The 18,766-nt window shown below is 32.6% G+C and overlaps 3 protein-coding genes across 3 annotated transcripts; 1 reads left to right on the top strand and 2 right to left on the bottom strand.

Annotated features, from left to right (window-relative positions):
• Window positions 1–1,921: 1,921 nt before the first annotated feature.
• Window positions 1,922–4,609, top strand: LOC125858099 (bidirectional sugar transporter N3-like). The gene is made up of 6 exons (XM_049537781.1): window positions 1,922–2,211; window positions 2,466–2,502; window positions 2,599–2,809; window positions 2,900–3,061; window positions 3,169–3,288; window positions 3,902–4,609. Exons 1-6 carry the CDS (start codon window positions 2,166–2,168, stop codon window positions 4,226–4,228), a joined length of 903 nt encoding a protein of 300 aa, XP_049393738.1. The 5' UTR covers window positions 1,922–2,165; the 3' UTR covers window positions 4,229–4,609.
• A 1,357-nt stretch (window positions 4,610–5,966) lies between these two features.
• Window positions 5,967–8,344, bottom strand: LOC125858100 (40S ribosomal protein S3a). Its single transcript, XM_049537782.1, has 7 exons — window positions 8,204–8,344; window positions 8,066–8,113; window positions 7,876–7,981; window positions 6,976–7,113; window positions 6,693–6,878; window positions 6,378–6,578; window positions 5,967–6,258 (listed from the first exon to the last, which is right to left on the bottom strand). The coding sequence occupies exons 1-7, from the start codon at window positions 8,212–8,214 to the stop codon at window positions 6,163–6,165; spliced, it is 786 nt and encodes a 261-aa protein (XP_049393739.1). The 5' UTR covers window positions 8,215–8,344; the 3' UTR covers window positions 5,967–6,162.
• Window positions 8,345–12,177: 3,833 nt separating this feature from the next.
• On the bottom strand, window positions 12,178–16,376 carry LOC125858091 (dihydropyrimidine dehydrogenase (NADP(+)), chloroplastic). Its single transcript, XM_049537772.1, has 7 exons — window positions 15,799–16,376; window positions 14,571–14,834; window positions 14,288–14,458; window positions 13,501–13,613; window positions 13,227–13,413; window positions 12,832–12,941; window positions 12,178–12,534 (listed from the first exon to the last, which is right to left on the bottom strand). The coding sequence occupies exons 1-7, from the start codon at window positions 16,075–16,077 to the stop codon at window positions 12,378–12,380; spliced, it is 1,281 nt and encodes a 426-aa protein (XP_049393729.1). The 5' UTR covers window positions 16,078–16,376; the 3' UTR covers window positions 12,178–12,377.
• Window positions 16,377–18,766: the final 2,390 nt, after the last annotated feature.

The raw sequence follows: 18,766 nt of genomic DNA, 5'->3' as shown, positions 1-18,766 counted from the left end.
ATTAAATTACCAATCGTTACGATTTTAAAATGACTTAAACTTTATCTTCAAAAGGTAAATATGCTTTAAACTGTAGAAAATAATGGAATGGGTGGGGTTGGACCATTAATTCATTAATTACAACCTTATAATAAGAAGTATTAAAAATAGAGTTCTCCACGCAATTTGGAGGATGTGATCAAAATGCATCTTGGGATCTCTATCTCTCAAATTTGTAATCTTACTTTATAAAAGTTGAGACCCTTTTTAATCACAATAATGTGTCTTTACTTTTTACATAAGAAATCAAAATCAAACAAGCAATTGTGTATATAATACGTGGTATGTATGTACGTATTAATGTTGTAATATAAATATTAAACCAATATAATTAGAACGTTCAAATTGGTGGTAGTCTTTAATTTATGGTAAAATCAAAAGTTTATTTATGAGTTCATTCAGTTAAAATTTTCTATTATACGTTCCACAAATATATGTAGCAATATATTAATTATAGAAGATGCTACGAAATATCTTTGATTCAATCATAGTAACAAGCATAATCCACGTATATATGGGCGATAAATATTGAATTGAATTTGAGCACGATAAACTTAAGCGAATCAAGGTTGGGACATTATGTCAAGATAGACTAGCTAAATAATGAATGATAGTCTACCCGGCCAACTTTTACCATGTATTGATTTCTTTGTTTGTTTTCTTATAAATTGTTTAATTATAAAATAAAACTATTAAAACTTCTTCCTTACTTTAACAATATATAACATATCAAACAAAGAAAATTATTCGCAAATAACTTTGACACAGTTTTTCATAGGTGAATTTGACCTAAATAGCCAAACAATTCAACTTTTAGATGAGCTGAATTAGAGGAGTCAAGAAGTCCGATCAAGTTACTAGATCGATGGGTCCAAATTAGGCGTGTTGAATATCATATTTTTATGGGTTAATTTCGACACTCCTAAAGCTATGGACAAATTTCAATATGAGCTAAGTTCTTGTGCAATTTCAGCCAATTGATTCAAGAAAAACACATTAGACTAATTAAACATGTCACAAGTTCTTACAAATTTAAGAAATGTAGAAAATGTATCTATATACTATTTTCATTTCATTAATATACATTATACATTATACATTATACAAATGAATTAAAAGACCCAAAGGGACAAGATAAGCCTATTACAGTAAAAAGCAAAACGAAGCATATCCTGCATTCATCAGCCATGCAGCAAATTGATCTCCTCTTTATTATTGATGCAAATTGCGGTCTTTATTTGGTCCCAATATCATTTCTAAGCTGATCTTCTTCTTTTTTTATTTGTGGCTCATTTTGTACCAAAATTGAAAAAGAATAAAACCTCAAAAACAATTAAAACCTCAAAAACAATAAAGCACGAGTTGTATGTAATAGTGCTCCTAAGGATTGGGGGGTGACATAATAAAAGAGGCTCATGGATGGGACCCTTAAACTTTGAGCATAATGAGTGCTTTTACATCACTTTGATTAAATATTTGTCCAAATATAATAAAAGTGTAAACTAGTTATTGGGTCTAATTCACACCACAAAAGTTAACTCAAACGATAAAGGATTGTCCAAGTCATATTAAAAGTCTGGGAATTTCATCCTTCACCGATGTGGTATTTCTCTTCAACGTCGTAAAGTACCCTCATCCCATGTTCGGACCCTTTTTCGAATTGGAGCATGCACATTCATGGATCAGGAGTATTTCCATCCCCTCTTAATTGGTCCGAGACCGGGGGTTTTTCCACCTCCTCAATCGATTTGGAGTTACGCGTTGGCTGAATCTGACATCATATTAAATTAGGTTTTGAACCTAATTTACATTCCAAAATTTAGTTTAAAAAGGAAGAGGATTGTCTGAGCCATATAAGAATTCCAAAGATCTTATCCCTCACCAATGTGGTAATTCTCTTCAACAAAAAGAAAAAGAAAAAGGATCTTTAATTTCAATAATTGCATGCACCCTAGCTAGCTACTTTTCATACCCCCTTGGCTGTATAAATATGTGAGCCAAGTCTACCTCTCATTTCACAGCCAAGTAGAAAACTTGATTGTCATCATTTGCAACTCTAGCATTGTGTGATAAACAGTGCTAGAAATTTGCAATTCTTTGGCTAGAAAAAACAAAAGGAGAGAGAGATGGCAGTTGATTTTGGTCACTACGCTTTTGCTTTTGGTGTCCTTGGTATATTATACCCCTTTTCTCCTTCAATATTAAAAGTCTACATACATTCTTCTTCCTTTGTTTATTAATTAATTGTTTTTATTCTATTAATTAGTTATTAATTAGTTTAACAGAACATTTTTAACGAAATTTCTAACTTCACTCGTAAGAGTAAACATAAGCATATCAACAAGTTGCGAAAGTAATACTCACTACATACGTATAAACTCATGATCGTTCATTTCTTATTTAATTTTGGTAAATTCAATTTGCAGGTAACATTGTCTCGTTCATTGTGTTCCTTTCTCCAATGTGAGTCTCCATTTACTTATAGTATTATTTTTTGAAAAAATTCAGCATATATTTGGATTATAATCGTACTGACTCATATTATCATACTTGTAATAGACCCACGTTCTATAACATTTACAAGAAGAAATCAACAGAAGGGTATCAATCAATTCCATACGTGGTTGCTCTCTTTAGTTCTATGCTTTGGATATATTATGCACTTTTGAAATCCAACATGCCCCTACTCATTACAATTAACTCCTTTGGTATGTTCATTGAGACCATCTACGTTGGTTTCTACCTTTTCTACGCACCAAAGAAAGCCAGGGTACGTATTTTAATTTTTACCTTTTTTTTTCTTATTTCTAAAGGAAAGAAAATATAACTTTGATCGTCAAAATTTAATATTTTTTTTCAGGTCCATACTATAAAAATGCTCATGTTATCTGTGGTTGGTGGATTTGGTGCAATAGTCCTAGTTACTGAATTTCTATTCAAAGGAGTCGTTCGTGGACAAATTGTTGGATGGGTTTGCCTTATTTTCTCCTTGTGTGTATTTGTTGCACCCTTAGGCATTGTGGTAAGCTTTTACGTGCAATTTTTAATTTTCTCATTCAATTGGAGTATTATTTTTTCCTTCTTTATGTGTTAAGTTTGTGAGTGTTTTTCTTATTTGATTTCATGAAGAGGCAAGTCATCAAGACCAAGAGTGTGGAATACATGCCACTTCTCCTATCAGTTTTTCTCACATTAAGTGCGGTTATGTGGTTCTTCTATGGTCTTCTACTAAAGGATATTAACATTGCTGTAAGTTCACTACTCATCGTACAACTTCTTCAATTTTCCTTCATGCAGAGTCCGCCCAATCTTACAAGTGGGGTTTGGAGATGAGAGTGCCTACGTATATTTACCCTATCTTATGAGGGTAGAGAAGTTATTTTCGGTAAACCATCGGCTCAAGTAAAGCATAACAAAACAAGAAGGGAAAAAGAATAAAGTAGAAAATACCAGTAGCGCGCACCAACAAATAATATGATAGTCGAAATAAAAGAAAACACTTGGTAATAATAAGAAGTATAAGAAAGCAAGGACAGGAAAAAAAAAAAAGAAGTACTCATACTGATAAGGGAAACTAGACGGTGCAACTAATACCTATTACCCTTCTACCTTAATCTGTGACCTTTGTATCCCCTGTATAGGGTCCATGTCCACAGTAAGCCGTAGGTGTTTCAGATCATGTGTAATCACCTTTCCTCAATACTTTTTCGGCCTACCTCTACTTCTCTCGGACTCACCAAAATCAATATCTCACATCTCCTCCGATCATCTTCCCTTCAGTCTTTATATTTATGCATGTACATTACAATATCTTGTATAATTATCACTGTTCTTACGTACTAACCTTTTTTATATTTTATAGGCTCCAAATGTATTGGGATTCATCTTTGGAATACTCCAAATTATACTCTATGCAATATACAGCAAAAAGGAGAAGTCCGTCATAAAGGAGCAGAAACTTCCAGAGATGCAAAAGCCTGAAGTCATTGTGAAGGATGAGAACATGAATGCAAATAAGAAGCTTCCAGAACTTACACAAGAACAAATCATTGACATAGTGAAGCTTGCAGGTTTACTGGTTGTTACTGATAAAGCAAACGTAGCCACGTGTCCAAATGATACTAATTGTGGAGTTAAAGCAGCTAATAAAATAGAAAACATGCCCAAGCTGCAAACTGTGGCAACTTAGTACGTACATAGCAAGTCATTTGCTAATTGGAATTTGGCATTGAAATCTCAGTGTCATTTATTCCTTTGGTTAACTTTTCCTACGTAATATAGTGTGTGATGCATGTGCATGTTTGTACACCAGTTATGTGTGTCGAGAATATAGTTAAGTAATTAAAAGTGTGTTCTCTCTAATAGTTTAATCTAAACTTTTAGATGAGATGGCCGTCACACGGCTTAGAATATTCTCTGTTTGTATGTGTGCTCATATTTATGTAATTCTATTGGTATATTGTCCTAGTAAAGAATAAATGGTTATCGTGATCTATATATAATTAAGAGGCTAGCAGTAATATATTTCTTTTATCGCAATTAAAGTATAGTAACATTTTATCGGGGTCAATGTGTGCGTCCTCAGTAAATTTTATTTTTTCATCAAACATATATCATTTGTATCACATTTTTTATTAGTTGATCGATAATCTTGATTATTTGATCACAACGGTTCAAGGAATTCAAGACCACCAATATACTGATATAGAAGTAGTTATTTATTGGGAGATTAGAAATGATTAAGGAAATGCTATTTAAGAGTTCATTTAAGCTTATGATTTAGTTATACATATAAAAAGAGGTGCCCATTAGATAACATGATAACAATAATCAAATAGACTTTGTTCTATACTACACATCTGATAGAATCACGTGCAAGGAACTTAAGTGGGTTAGTTTATGCGAGTTTTGTAATTTGACGGACCCAACCATTCCATGTGGGTTGCAGGCCACCCAATTTTTTAAAAATAGGTAGTAATTTTTATTATTTTTGAAAATTAAATTCTAAACCAAAAAATGCCAACACAAATACTTGTAAGATTATACTCTTATATAGTGTTGCTATCCAAGTCGCAAATTAAAATTAAATTATACTAATAATTTTAATAAATATTAAGTATGAACTATCCAAAAGTTTCAAATGTTGGTAATGTCATTCCATATGGGGCAATGGTTGGTTTTCAATACAAATTTTAGTTGCGTATTGTATCTCTTTATTGTTCTGTTGATCTTAATACAAGTTTAATGATATATAATTCAAGTTTGACATCATATAAAAATACTATATTGTTGGTTCGGTTATTAGAGCTTACAAATTATTGTTTGAACATTTTTAAATACTTTGTATTATCATTTTACTACTTGGTCTTTAGGCTTTGCGATGTTACATCAGGATTATTAAGACTTCGAGATCAGCCCAATCTTGTTCAAGCCCCACAAGCAAAGCTACGTTCTTAAATGGGCTCTAAAAATATCGAAACTCAAACTAAACGATGAGAAGAAAGCAGGGACCGTATACTGGTCATAAAAGCATCAAGACATCAATTACGCACAAAGTCCATATTAAAAGCTGCATGCCTTACTCAAACATCTTGGTCAAAACCAAAAGAAGATAAAAAATATTTTTTTTAAAACTTAGTAGGAAGCAGCACCAAAACATTCTAGCTCAACATACCCCGTTGAATGAATATGTTCATTTGATTAACCCAACTCTCAAAATTAGAAAACTTATTGCTTATGCTTCAGGTTGAATATGCTTGAGTAATTTCAGGCAACTACAGTTATATGTTCCAAGCTCCTCAAAACACATTGGGTTTCACCAAAGATTAAAAGGCATGAAAAGGCAACCACTAAGAGAAATGAATCTCTTGCGAAGCTTTACAAAAGATAGCACGAATCACCAAGTTTCACAATGATATAATTCAACATAGGGGAAAGGAATTAGTAATAGATAAAACAGCTGGAAAATCCATATCTTGGTCTATGATAATGTATGAATAAAACATAGGCAAAGAACCAGACGCAAAATTTTCAGATGTCACAACAAAACTCAACTTAAACAATGTGATGCTCTAAAGACTACCACCATATTTGGGTAACATAACTCAGATGGATGAAACAAGTCTAAGCTCCAGGAACCTCGGCCTCTGCCTCAGCTACTGTCTCTTCAGCTGGCCGATCCAACTTCACACCAACATCTTCTGAATAGTCACCATGAACCTATGACGAGAACTCTCAATCAATAACCAAACAATTACTGCTATACAATATGAAAATGACAGTAAACTTCACAATGCATATATTGTCTACAGCATATGATGAACAGATAGATAATATACCTCCATCAGCTTGCCTAGGTCAAATTTAGGGGCCTTCAGGATCTTGACCTTTCGAATATAGACATTTTGTAGGGGGAAGATGCTGGAAGTTGCTTTTTCAATCTCCCTGCCAATTGATTCAGGGATGAATTTTGCAACCAACTCCTTCAAATCACAGGAACTTGCTTGGTTCCTCATAATCTCAACCATCTTCCTGCGGATCTACAACACAAGATGACGATTCATGTCAGCGACCAAAAATGAACTTCGCAAGACATGAAGACAACAATAAGCATATATGTTCGCATAAGTGCAGACCAAGCAAAAATACTATACCTGACGAATCTGGCTGCTCTGGGCGTAACAGGTACGCTTCTGCTGGTTTGGACGCTTCTTTGTAAAAGCAATACAGAACATCCTTAGAGTATAGCTGTCTGTAGTCTTGACATCAACATGGGCCTCAATCAAAGTCTGCCATTTGCGGACCAGAGACCTCAACTTATCTGTTGTGAAATCCATTCCCTGTAATTACATAAAAAAGTTAAGCTCAATATAGTCAGTCATATGTGACGACTCTGAAACAGTGTGAACAAAAGATTGACTAAAAGGAACATCTTACATGGAAGTTTGTGAGAACATTCCTCCCTTGCACATCTTCTGCTCTCAAACGGATTTTCCTGAAAGCCTGATCCTCATCCTTCTGAAGATCAGCCAGGCTAACTTCAAATACTCTGTGTTTTAGGCCCTCTGAAGCAATCTGAAAGGAATATCAAACAATTATTCCCATCAGAAAAAGCACTAACAATTATAACTTGTTTATACCAAGAGATGAAAAACCCAAGTTCCATATATAAGAATACAACATACCCAGTGCCTTTATCTAAGAATAAGTTCTCTGTTTTTTAAGGGTGGTGGAGTTAGAAATCTCCCAAGTGGCAGATATCACAAAACAAATCAAAACAGTGTAAAAAGCTAGTGAAAAACTTCTCTACATTTATGGTCAGCATACAGACTTACAAGGAAGCGAGGAAGAAACAGATGGCAACAAAGTAATTGACATCCCAAAGTTCAATAGATATGAGTTACAGAATCACAATGGCACATCATAACCTCAAATGAAGGAACTTGATAGCATAGTACATATATCAAAGTAAAAGTTCTTGCACTCGGTGAGAGATACATTGTAAGAAGGCAAACCATCCCTCTCCAACTAGCAACATTAATTATAAAATAAAAAAACCTCACTGGTAAATTCAAGATGAATTGACAATAGAACAAAATTCTCACTCTTCATGATTAGCGATATACAAAGTAACAAACAGTCAATAACCAGCATTTCTCCTCCATTCACTCATCATAAGGATGTATATCTTCTCGTTAATTAGTCAACATTGTACATCAGAACTAAACAGAATGCAAAAAATACTCAAAAGAAATAATACTATAAAATAAGCATCAAAACACAATATCAGCAGAATCACAAAGGAAAACAAAAAAAAAAAGGGAAGGGAATAAATACCTTGGTACCCTGAGTCCTGGTAACAAGAGTTTTGCCGACGTTCTTAATTTCAAAAACAGATGGTGCCTTGATGTCGTACCAGTCCTTCTTTGCGTAAGGATCCGCCCTGCCAACATTCACACAAATTAGTAAACCACATTACACATACACACACAGAAGGAACCAGGATTTCGGTGTTAGTACTACTTACGCCTTCTTCTTTCCTCCCTTCTTTCCCTTGGAAATCCTCTTGTTCTTGCTGCACAATGAGACAATAAAACAGCATTAGAAATTACAAAAGGAAGAGAAGAAGAATCAGGAATAGAGCGTGAGAGTTAAAGCGATATACCCGACGGCCATGTTGGGAAGAAGAGATTAGCGCTGCTTTGGGGGGTTTGGGGGAAGGGGATGAATGAGGCGAGGCTAGAGAAGCTGCGGAAGAGAAACCCTAGTTTCAGTGAAAGAGTGATGAAAGGCGTTAAACATGCTTATATATATGTTGGAATGAGAAAATCGGCCACTGGTTTTAGGTTTAATTACGATAATACCTTATATCCCCTGCATTTCTTTTTTTATTTTATTTTGGGAGGAGGAATAGTTATTTTTTTACGAACAAAAAAAAATGTCAAAGTCCAAAATAAAAAATGGCATTTTTACATAGACAGGTATTTAATTTGGCGTTCAATTTAGAGATACATCTAAATAAATATGCTAACGTGATATATATTTATTGAAAATGTCTAAATGATTATTGTTGTAATTTAAGTTGTCAAATAAGAACTAAGATAGCAGAGGTAAGTTGAAATGTTTTTAGATGTGTACTATCAAATTTAAAATACTCATTCACTTACCTATTAAGATCAAGTTTGATTGTTATCTTTATTGTAGTTATATTTTCAAACTACTTTATCAAATTAGAAATGTGAAATGTTTTGAGAGCCTTTTTTACTTGTCTCAAATTGTCATTTGGCATGCATACCCAACTTTGTCAATGGAATATTTAAACCTTTTTAAACTTAACATTTAAAAATTCTTTTCCATCTTATCGGTATGTTTGTAATACAAATCACTACGGGGTCGTTTGATAGGTAGTATTAGGAGAAATAGTCCATGTATTACGTATAGTATTATTTAGTACCGTGGTTGGTAGGAATTTTGGTCCTTATATAACTAATCCATGGATTAGTTATACAACACACATGGTATTATATGATGTATTACTAATACCTCCCATTTGGTGGTATTAATAATACATAGGTTTTAATACCATGGGATTATCTATGTAAAGACAAAAATATCCCTCAAATTCTTTTAATCATTTTATTTATTTTTTTGATTTTATATTTTATATTTATATTAGTAAATTTATTAAAATAATTTAGCTTACAAATTTGATTATTTTAAAAGAGTTGTTTGTTGCTCAAAAGATCACTCAACTTTGAGAATTTATCAAGTAAAATCACATTGAACTTTGTTTTGTGTCGATAAACTCATTCAACTTAGATATTTCTATCAATAAAACACTCAATTAAATTTAACTTCAAATATAGGATATTAAGGCAAAAGAAATTATTTTGCATGTAATAAAATTATGGACCCAAAGAAGAAATTAAATATTTCGATTAAAAAGGACTCAAATGTTAAAGTGGAATTTCTAACTAATTCGGAATTCCATCTATTCTTTTTAATTTTTTTAATAACTAGGTTTGTAAATAGGATAAGTTGAGAAATAAAACAATGGATTGTCTATAACACACTATAATGTGTATCATAAAAGGAACCGAAACAGAAAACATCCTCAGTGTTCCTGATTTTTTTCAAACGACATTGTAATTATAGAAACACGTCATTTATGAAAAGAAAAAAAAAACAAAGTAATAACCTTATTTAATATCAAAGCAATTGAATTTTGATAATTTGAGCTCTAAAAATTTAGTAATAAGACTCTCAATTATAAATAATATTGTCCAATAGTTATCTATCTCGGCCCAATTAAATTATACTATAGTATAAGAGTCTAGAGTACACATATCGACGAGGACATGTCACAGCTGTGTTTCTTGGAATTACATCATTATTAAGGGGCATTTTAGTCACTTAAGTATTTAAAAAGAATCTTTAACAATTTAATTATATATTTAGAAATTATGTAATATAATATTATAAATCACAATAATTAATAATATAAAAATTATATAGTCAAAGAAAAAAATTGATTGACTTTCAAATTTTATCCGTGCCAATAAGTTGAGACAAAATTAGTAATATATATTATTTGAAATGACTAAGAGTATTGTAAATAACAAATTTAAAATTTGTGAAGACTTGAGATTTTTTTTTTGACTCGTCTATCAATGTTATATAAATTAAGATAAAGGGAGTAACATATTTTATTTGAAAACGACATAAAAAATATTATAAATCAGAATAATTGACTACTAAAAATATTTAAATGACACTAGAAATTTGGTTGAATTTCGAAATTCTATCGATGCCAGACAAAAAGAGTTACATCTATTATTTGAAAATCATATAAAAATATTATAAATCATAATAATTAAAAACTTTAAATACTTATAAATTATAACAAAAATTGTTTGGCTCTCAAATTTCATTTATTTATATAACATAAATTAAGATAAAGACATTTATTGAGCACATGCTAGCACGACCTCCAATATCTAGTATACACAAGAGATGAGAAACTATTTTGGCTATAGATTCCAAGTATTAAAATAATGTTTTCAGTAGAATTTTAAAAGTGAAAAGTAAGTTAAAGCTTGTTTGAATTTATTTATTTTAAGTGTTTTTAAGATGAAATAGTTTTAAAATAATTTTGTAGTGTTCGAAAATAATAAAAAAATATTTTTATACACTTAATTCTTAAGCCAAAATAACAAAAAAAAAATTATAAACTATAAATCCATTCAAATAGCCAATAGGCTTTTTAAAAAATATGTTACAAGCAACTCATTTTCAAATTTGAATACAATTTCAAGTTTGATTTGGAATTTTCATGAATATATATATATTTTTTTAAATAAAATAAAAAGTATTCCGAAAAATATATACTCCATCTATTTCAATTTATGTGATATATTTTGTTTTTCGAGAGTCAAATAATTTAAGTTTGATCGAAAATTTGCTAATGAAATCTTTAATTTGTTAAAAATAAATTTTATGTATTCGTAAAACAACGTAAAAAGTACTACTCCAAAAGTCAAAATAAATAACAGTTCTTGTTTAAATCTCAAAATTTGAAATATGTCACATAAATTTGGACAGAGGAAGTACTAATTATAGCCAAACAGCTCGTTAGCATTTCAAAGTCCTAGTAAAATAGAAAATTCTATAACAATTCAAGGGTATAATTGGTAAGAAACTTTTGTAAAAGTTTTAATCCAAATCCAAAATTAGGTGGAAAGCAATTAACCAAACACTTGATAAAAATAACTCATGCATTACTAATTCTTGCATTACTAATTCCTGTGTTATAATACTTTGTACCAAACGACCTCTACATGTTTTATTCCCCAACATTTTTAATGACATATGTGAAATAAAATATTAAAAAATTAATCAAATAAGACATTTCTTCAAAATCTTAAAAAAAAAATAATCAACAACGTTATTCATATTTGCTCGTAAGTTTGAGCATCAAATTCATTTTACTGTTCTTCAAACTTCTGCAATATTATTAATTGAATTTTTGAATCTTTCAATATCCCCATTATCGCCCTTCACATTGACCAATACCCACGCCCCCAATTTGAATCCAACCACAAATGGTGGTCTCAATGATCTTTGAGATAGAAAATTTATGTTGATTTGTTGCTATTTCAATTTTGGTGTTGAGGTGAAATAACAGCTTAAACACAATTCCGAACGTGTACTAAAAGTTAATTTTATTATGATCGAACGTCTACTAAAAGTTTTGAGAGTTTTAATAAATTTCTAGTTTGCTCATCACTCGAAGGTGTTGTCCTTTTTTACTTTTAAATTGAGGAATCATGTTCTTGAAGTTCATCAACTATGTATTCTTAACATAATAGCTTCTTTTTTAAAAAAAAAAATATACTTTCAAATACTTTTTAAAAGCTTGACCAAATATTAACTACCATACAAACAAATTCTCACCAAAAGCACTTTTTGAAAAACATTTTTTTCAAAATAAGGAGCTGCATTTTCACTACTCATGATTTATTTTATCTCCCAATTATATACATCTGCATTGAGTGATATACTTTAGATATAAATATAGCTATCCGCTAATAATAAACTGGCTTTTTGGATGATTAGAGTAACTAAAAATAAATTCTGAGATTCTACATCATAAACACAAGTATTTTGAATCAAGTTAAAAGATAACAATAAATGAAAACAAGAGTTGTGAAAGTCCTATAAGCAAAGAACAAGAAAGAGGTCAAAGTCACTATACACCAATCCAGTCAGATATATGAAAGAGATTGATTTATTCATGATCTACAATATGAGATGAGAAGTGCATTTAGAGGTTTACAAGTCTAGTTGGAAACCATGCTTTCAGTTTCTTGCACAAAACCATCTCCTGTCCAGTCTTTGTCTGATTGTAAACCTTTCTTAACCGCTTTCCTTTGACGTATTGCTTCTTGCTGCCTTCTCACCAAATCCGTGTGAGTCGTGAAGTACTCAAGTGACGTTCTGCGCATAACACAAATTTAAATTGTAAACAAGAAATTCTTATCGTTATAAGTTACTACGTAAGCGTATAGCTTTATGCAGTAGCACTGGGAAGCTCAAACTTGAAGTGCTGGGACAAGTTAACAGAAACCATATAAGTGGATCTTATAGGGAGAAAGTTCAGAACCTACTAGATAATGCAATCTAGTTATTGATATTCCAGCTGAGCGTTAATTCTATTCTTTCTACATTTAGATGGATCTAATGTCTCCAAGTATGTGTGCACGCGCGTGTGAGAGAGAAAGAGAGAGAGATTACCCTCTGAAATCTTCTATTGATGAAAAATTGTGCTTTCTCATGAAATCTTTCAGCTCAGAGCACAATGTTTTCACAAGTCCATATCCATGCATCATGACACCGGTACAAACCTACATAATAAACCAATAAAGATTTTATCATTCTAAGATAATGCCATGCTAAAAAGGATGGAAGGGGGGATAAGAAAGGAACAAACAAACAAATTAAGAGGAGTTGCCCATGTCTCTTCTCCATTTTACCGAAATATCATTAAATTGTTTTGAGAGATTTCTCACTTGTGTTAGATCGCAGCTCAGAAGAAATTTTTATTTAGTAAAGGTCAAAAGGGGGCAAGGAAAAGTCCTAAATTTGGTTTAGTCACAAACATACAGTAAACGGTCAATTTCTAATCCAACCTGTACAGTATCTGCTCCGAGAAGAATAAACTCAGCAGCATCACCACCTGTCTCGACTCCCCCAATAGCAGAGAGTGAATACTCCTTATCTCCAAATTCTGACTTCATCATCCGTGCAATGTTCATTACTTTTGCTAGGGCAATTGGGTGCACTGCCTTTGATGAGTAGCCTCCAGGAGTAGAGTAGCTAAGGAAAACAGTAGAAAATGAATTACCGGAATCATAAAAGCAGAAAATTTTAATTCAGCATACTTCTCTATGTAGAGATACTAACCCCTCAACACAAGGCTCGGGCCTCAAGGTGTCAAGATTGATTCCCATTACACTCATGATTGTATTTATAGCAGATACCCCCTCGCACCCTTGGTTAAGAGCCACCCTAGCCGGCTACAATCCAAGAAGAAGAAATAAGAAACACAGCGAAGAAATAACTTTTACATGAAAGAATGTTTGATAACTTGTTAGACATGAGTGAATAACAAACTAGTGGGAGGCCATAATTACAGTAGGGAAGTGAAGCGAAGATGGTTTAATCCAGACATAGAGACTATTAATGATAAATATATCACTTCATTTCAAGCCAAGGTGGTCCACTTACACGCCAAACTAATAATCATCAAACAGCTCTAAAGAACTCACAATCACACTTCCCAAGTCCTTAACAGTCATTATCGACCTCATTCAAATTGGTAAGGACTCTACAATTGAAAAATGCAATAGAGAGACATTAAAACAAAACCAAGCTTAATCTCCAAACAAGTAAAGGGGTCACAAATGGTGCAAGATAGAATGATCCAAAGAAGAAATTACACTATGTCATCAGGTTGATTTAGGGAGGAATGAGGCACACTCCGTCTTCCAAAAAACTAACAGCATATACAAGCTCCACAATGCAATTTCCCACTACTTTTAGGGTTAACGTGAGAACTTTTTAGTAACAAAGGAAGATTATAGATGATGTATAGGAGAAGTTATGACCTTCATGACATATGAAATTGGTTCCTGGTTTGAACATTTTAGCGATCTATCAGCTTTGTTTTATAAATGCTATAACGAAATACCTTGGTAATGTCAGTGATATTAGGGGTCATCTTTGCCCAAACTGGAACTGTGGCTACAGCATTGATCCATCCGCAAACCTCCTCCAAGAGATCACAATCTTGACCAACAGCAGCACCCATTCTACGTTCTGGCATACCATGGGGACACGAGAAGTTGATTTCAAAGGCATCCTGTAAAACAGTATCAATATAGAGAGAGTCATAAAAACTAAAAAGAGAATCAATACGACAACACTACTATAATGCAGAACAAAATCTTATCCATTAAGTCCCATATGCTTACAATTCCAGTTTCCTCACATCTGTAAATAAGTTCCTCCCAAGCAGCTTTGTTGTATTCTTCCATGATAGAAGCAATAAGTATCCTATCTGGATACTCTTCTTTCAATTGCTTGAACTCTTTCAGCATTGTTTCCAGAGGTCGATCACTAATGAGTTCAATATTCTGCCACCCAATAATTTGTCCTTTGGCAGAACCATTTGCATCTGCTCTTAGTTTAGCATATCTTGGGGTCACATTTTTAACTTTATCGGCTTCCAAAGACACCTGAAGGAAGAAAAAATAATTAATAAAAAAGGAAGTCTTTCTTCTCTGTTCTTTTCACAACAGAAATAAGTAAAAAGTGTTGATCTCACTTTTCAGTCAGACAAAAACATTCTTTAAAAAAGTAAAAAGAGCTTACACACTTTTCAGTTACAATTATTCCCTCTATTTCAATTTGTTTGTCCCATTTTGACTTGACACGAAGTTCAAAAAAGTATAGAAGACTTTTGAATTTTGTGTTTTAAATTAAAGATAAGTAGTACAAAATGTCATTTAATCTTTGAGCTTTTAAACATCTCATATGAAAAGTTGAAATTAAAGAATTGTTAAACAAGGGAGGAGACATTCTTTTTTAAGAACTGAAAAGCAAAGTAAGACGAACAAATTGAATCGGAGAGAAGTATTATTTACAGTTTACTTGATCTAGAATCAGCACATGCAGAACTCCATAACAAGTTAAATGAAAACTCCACACATACTGATCCAAGATCCTACATAGATGATCTCAGGGTGGATCCAATGTTATGGTACCTGGTTTATCTCAACCAGGTACTTTCGACGCAGAGCATAAATTATGAGTAAATTTTACTAAAATTGCAACAAATTTAAAGCACAATGGGTTCAATGCAAAGAACCTTAAAGATTGAACTAATAGAATTTAAATCCTGAATCCACCTCTGAATATGATCTCCAATCTCAGAAGATCTATAAGTTCATGTCATTCTCCCAAATGTTGAACTAACTTTACTTGAGCAGTTGGCATACTCAATTAGATGCAAATCAACAGCTCAAATTAGTTTCCTCTTTCATTTTAGTCTTCCTACTTAATCAGACTTTGATAAAAAGATAGGAAGTACTACAAACAGATAACAGAACAACTGGCACTAGATCCACCACTGAAAAAAATATTAGATTAAAAAAGGATCCATGAAAGAAGTACTACTACAAAAGTCGAATAAAGCTTTACCGTTTTGGCGATAACACCACCCCAGCCTTCATCAAAGGCTCTCTTCATCACTGTATAGTTGGTCCCTGGTGGACCCGACCCAATAACAAATGGGTTCGGCATTTTCAACCCGTTAACAGTTACACTTAGATCGGGCTCCACAGACTGGCCCTCTGAGGCCATAACTCTGAACCCAACTCGTTTTTTACCGAAATTCAACCGACCCATCATCGGGAATTCAACACCCGAGTTCCCATCAAGTCCAATTCTGATTCTTTGAGCCAATCCAAGAGACGCCATAGCTGGGAGAAAATTAAAGAAGTTGGTTTTTGACTCAGTTGAAACTGGGAACAGAGAAAAAGATGAAAATGAATATCTAGGAATCTGAGTTGGGAGAATAAGAAATTGTATTTAAATAGCTGTTGATTGGAGTTATCTGGTTGTAGTTTAGGAGAAGATATCAAGAGAGAAAAAATCGTTTTTATAAAAAAAAAATTATAGATCAAGATTCACAAGTGACTTTTTTCAGTTTTATGAATATTGAAAATTGATCATGGAGACGATCTGTGGAAGCTGAAGGTTCATTATTTGTGGATATTGGGTTAAAAAAAAAAAAGAGGAGTTGACGGAAATGGTAAGAAATTGGATAAGGGAATTATGAGTGTTGTGGTGGAATAGAATACCAGAATTTTACTATCACTTTTTGCATGACTTTTACTTTTTAACTTAATTATTAGTTTTATATTAACAGTCTTAAAAATAATGTTCAATTTAATTAATATAATTTAAGGCAGAATAGCCCTTAAACTTGTTCGATATTTCCTCTCAGGTACCTCAACTACGCGATCTTCCTATTGAACTCCTGAACCGTCCATAATTTATACCTTTTAAATATTATTGACTGACATGGCACAAAATGTGTTCTCACGTCACTTGAGCGTGTGAAGACATTTTAAAAAAACTGATGTAGAATCCACAATTATCTTCTTCCCCTTTTTTGTCTAATCAACCTAATTTTCCCCCCTCTTCCTCTTATTTCTCTTCTCTTTTCGTTATTGTCATTTTTAAGTTGGAGCTTCTCAAAGTATCTCTCTTCTTCAACGATTTCTTCATTTCTTGCTGCGAAAAGTATAATAAAATTAAAATTACTACCAGCACTTACCAAAGTAAGCTTTGGAAGGTGTTCAACAGTTGGTGAATCTCCTTTGCAAACTTGGTTAACTTCTTCACGAGCTTTCTTGCCAAAAGTCTTGCATTCATTCATAATAAGCTGCAAATTCAAGCTAAATTTGTTGCTTGATCGTTTCTTTTGCACCTCATTTAGTAATATTCCTAACAAATCATTCCCATTTGAGTTGTTTCGCCCAATTTCTACACGATCTTTTCGACTTTGAATTATTTCGAAATCTTAGGATTTTAGTTATAAATAGCATAACTATGTCACTAGATCATTGAAATCACACCAATTTCTTAGTTTTTTTCTCATCTACAAGAACATTTGGGTCATATCAAAGTGGTATTGTGAGAAAAATGAAGTGCCTTTTGGTTTTTTAGGTTTTATTTTAGATTGGCTGATGTGTAAATTATTTAAATAAGTGGAATGTTTTGATTGGTTGCTTTTTCCACGTGGAAAATGTGGATTTCAAGCACACAACCAAAAAAATATATTGTTGAAGTTTTGTGGCATGTCGTTAAGTGTGTTTAAAAGTTACAAATTATAGATGGTTCAAGAGTTCAATAGGAAGATGGCTTAGTTGAGGTACCTGGAAGGAAAACCTCAACAAATTTAGGGGTTTGTTTGTGTATTCCGCCATAATTTAAATACACTTCTGATCTATCATATCACATAGCAAATGATCTTAAACTCTTGTAGGAACACAAGACTCTTAATAAAAAACTACGAGAAGTGTTGAAAATACCTCAAAATTTGGCAAGAATTAAGCGGTGTATCTCACCAATAAGTTTAATTATTCAAGTAGATGACTATTTTTAAGATGGTCAATAGTTCGAGCTAAGGCTGGCAAACGGACATGCTTTTGACTGGTCTAGTCCGGTTCCCGTACCGGTAAGTCCGATATCGGTTGAACCGGTAAGAAACCGATCTTATAGGGTACCGAAATCGGTACCGAAACGGAACCCGATATTTATCCGGTTGATCCTGTTCGGTAAGAACCGGTTCAACGGTCACTTCCATTTATTTTATTTTTTTATTTGAACGTTAATATTTAGCCATTGGGCCCTTTTAGTCGTTGGGCTGGGGCCCAAAACGGCTCAAAACACCCCCCCCCCCCAACCCCCTCTCTAAACCCTTAACACTATAAATATACCCATATTCTTTTATTTAAATCACAAATTCACAAATTATCTCATTAACATCTTACAAAATCTCTCAATTTTCAATCTCTCATAAATTCATAATTATTATTTTGTGATATTGACTTGGAGTTCGGATTTTAGAGATTTATTTGAAGTAAATCGGAAGCTTCAATTGGCATCTCTCAATTCCGGTTTTGGTTATACGTCTACTTTTACGTAGACGTTCGGTACATTCGTTCCAACTTTAATTTTTTATTTGTTTATTAATTAAGTTATTTTATTTTTTTGTTATATTATCTTGCTTGTTTTTCATAGTATTAATTATTTTAAACTTGAACATGAATTTGGAAAAATATAGTGGTAAAAGACCAATGTCGAAAAGAAAAAATAATAGGGAGGAGGAAGTAGTTCTAATTCTAAAAATTTGTCACCTCCTAGATTTAGAATTAATACTAATGATTATACTCATGTTGATGAAACTTCTTTTACACGAGACTCACGACCTATTGAATTTAATTTCGAAAATGAAGTAGATCATGAAACTTTAAATAGATGTTTTACTAATTTTAAGGAAGAATTAGATGAGGAAGATGATGAGACCCTTACCCCTACTAGTCCGGCTACCGAATTACCGGAACAAGATGAAGTTCCCTCTTTACCTACTTTTTCAAAG

The sequence above is a fragment of the Solanum stenotomum genome, chromosome 3 (genome assembly GCF_019186545.1).
Source record: "Solanum stenotomum isolate F172 chromosome 3, ASM1918654v1, whole genome shotgun sequence".
Taxonomy (NCBI): Eukaryota; Viridiplantae; Streptophyta; class Magnoliopsida; order Solanales; family Solanaceae; genus Solanum; species Solanum stenotomum.
Note: the sequence above shows the minus strand (reverse complement) of the source record. Positions and strands in the feature narration are given on the sequence as shown.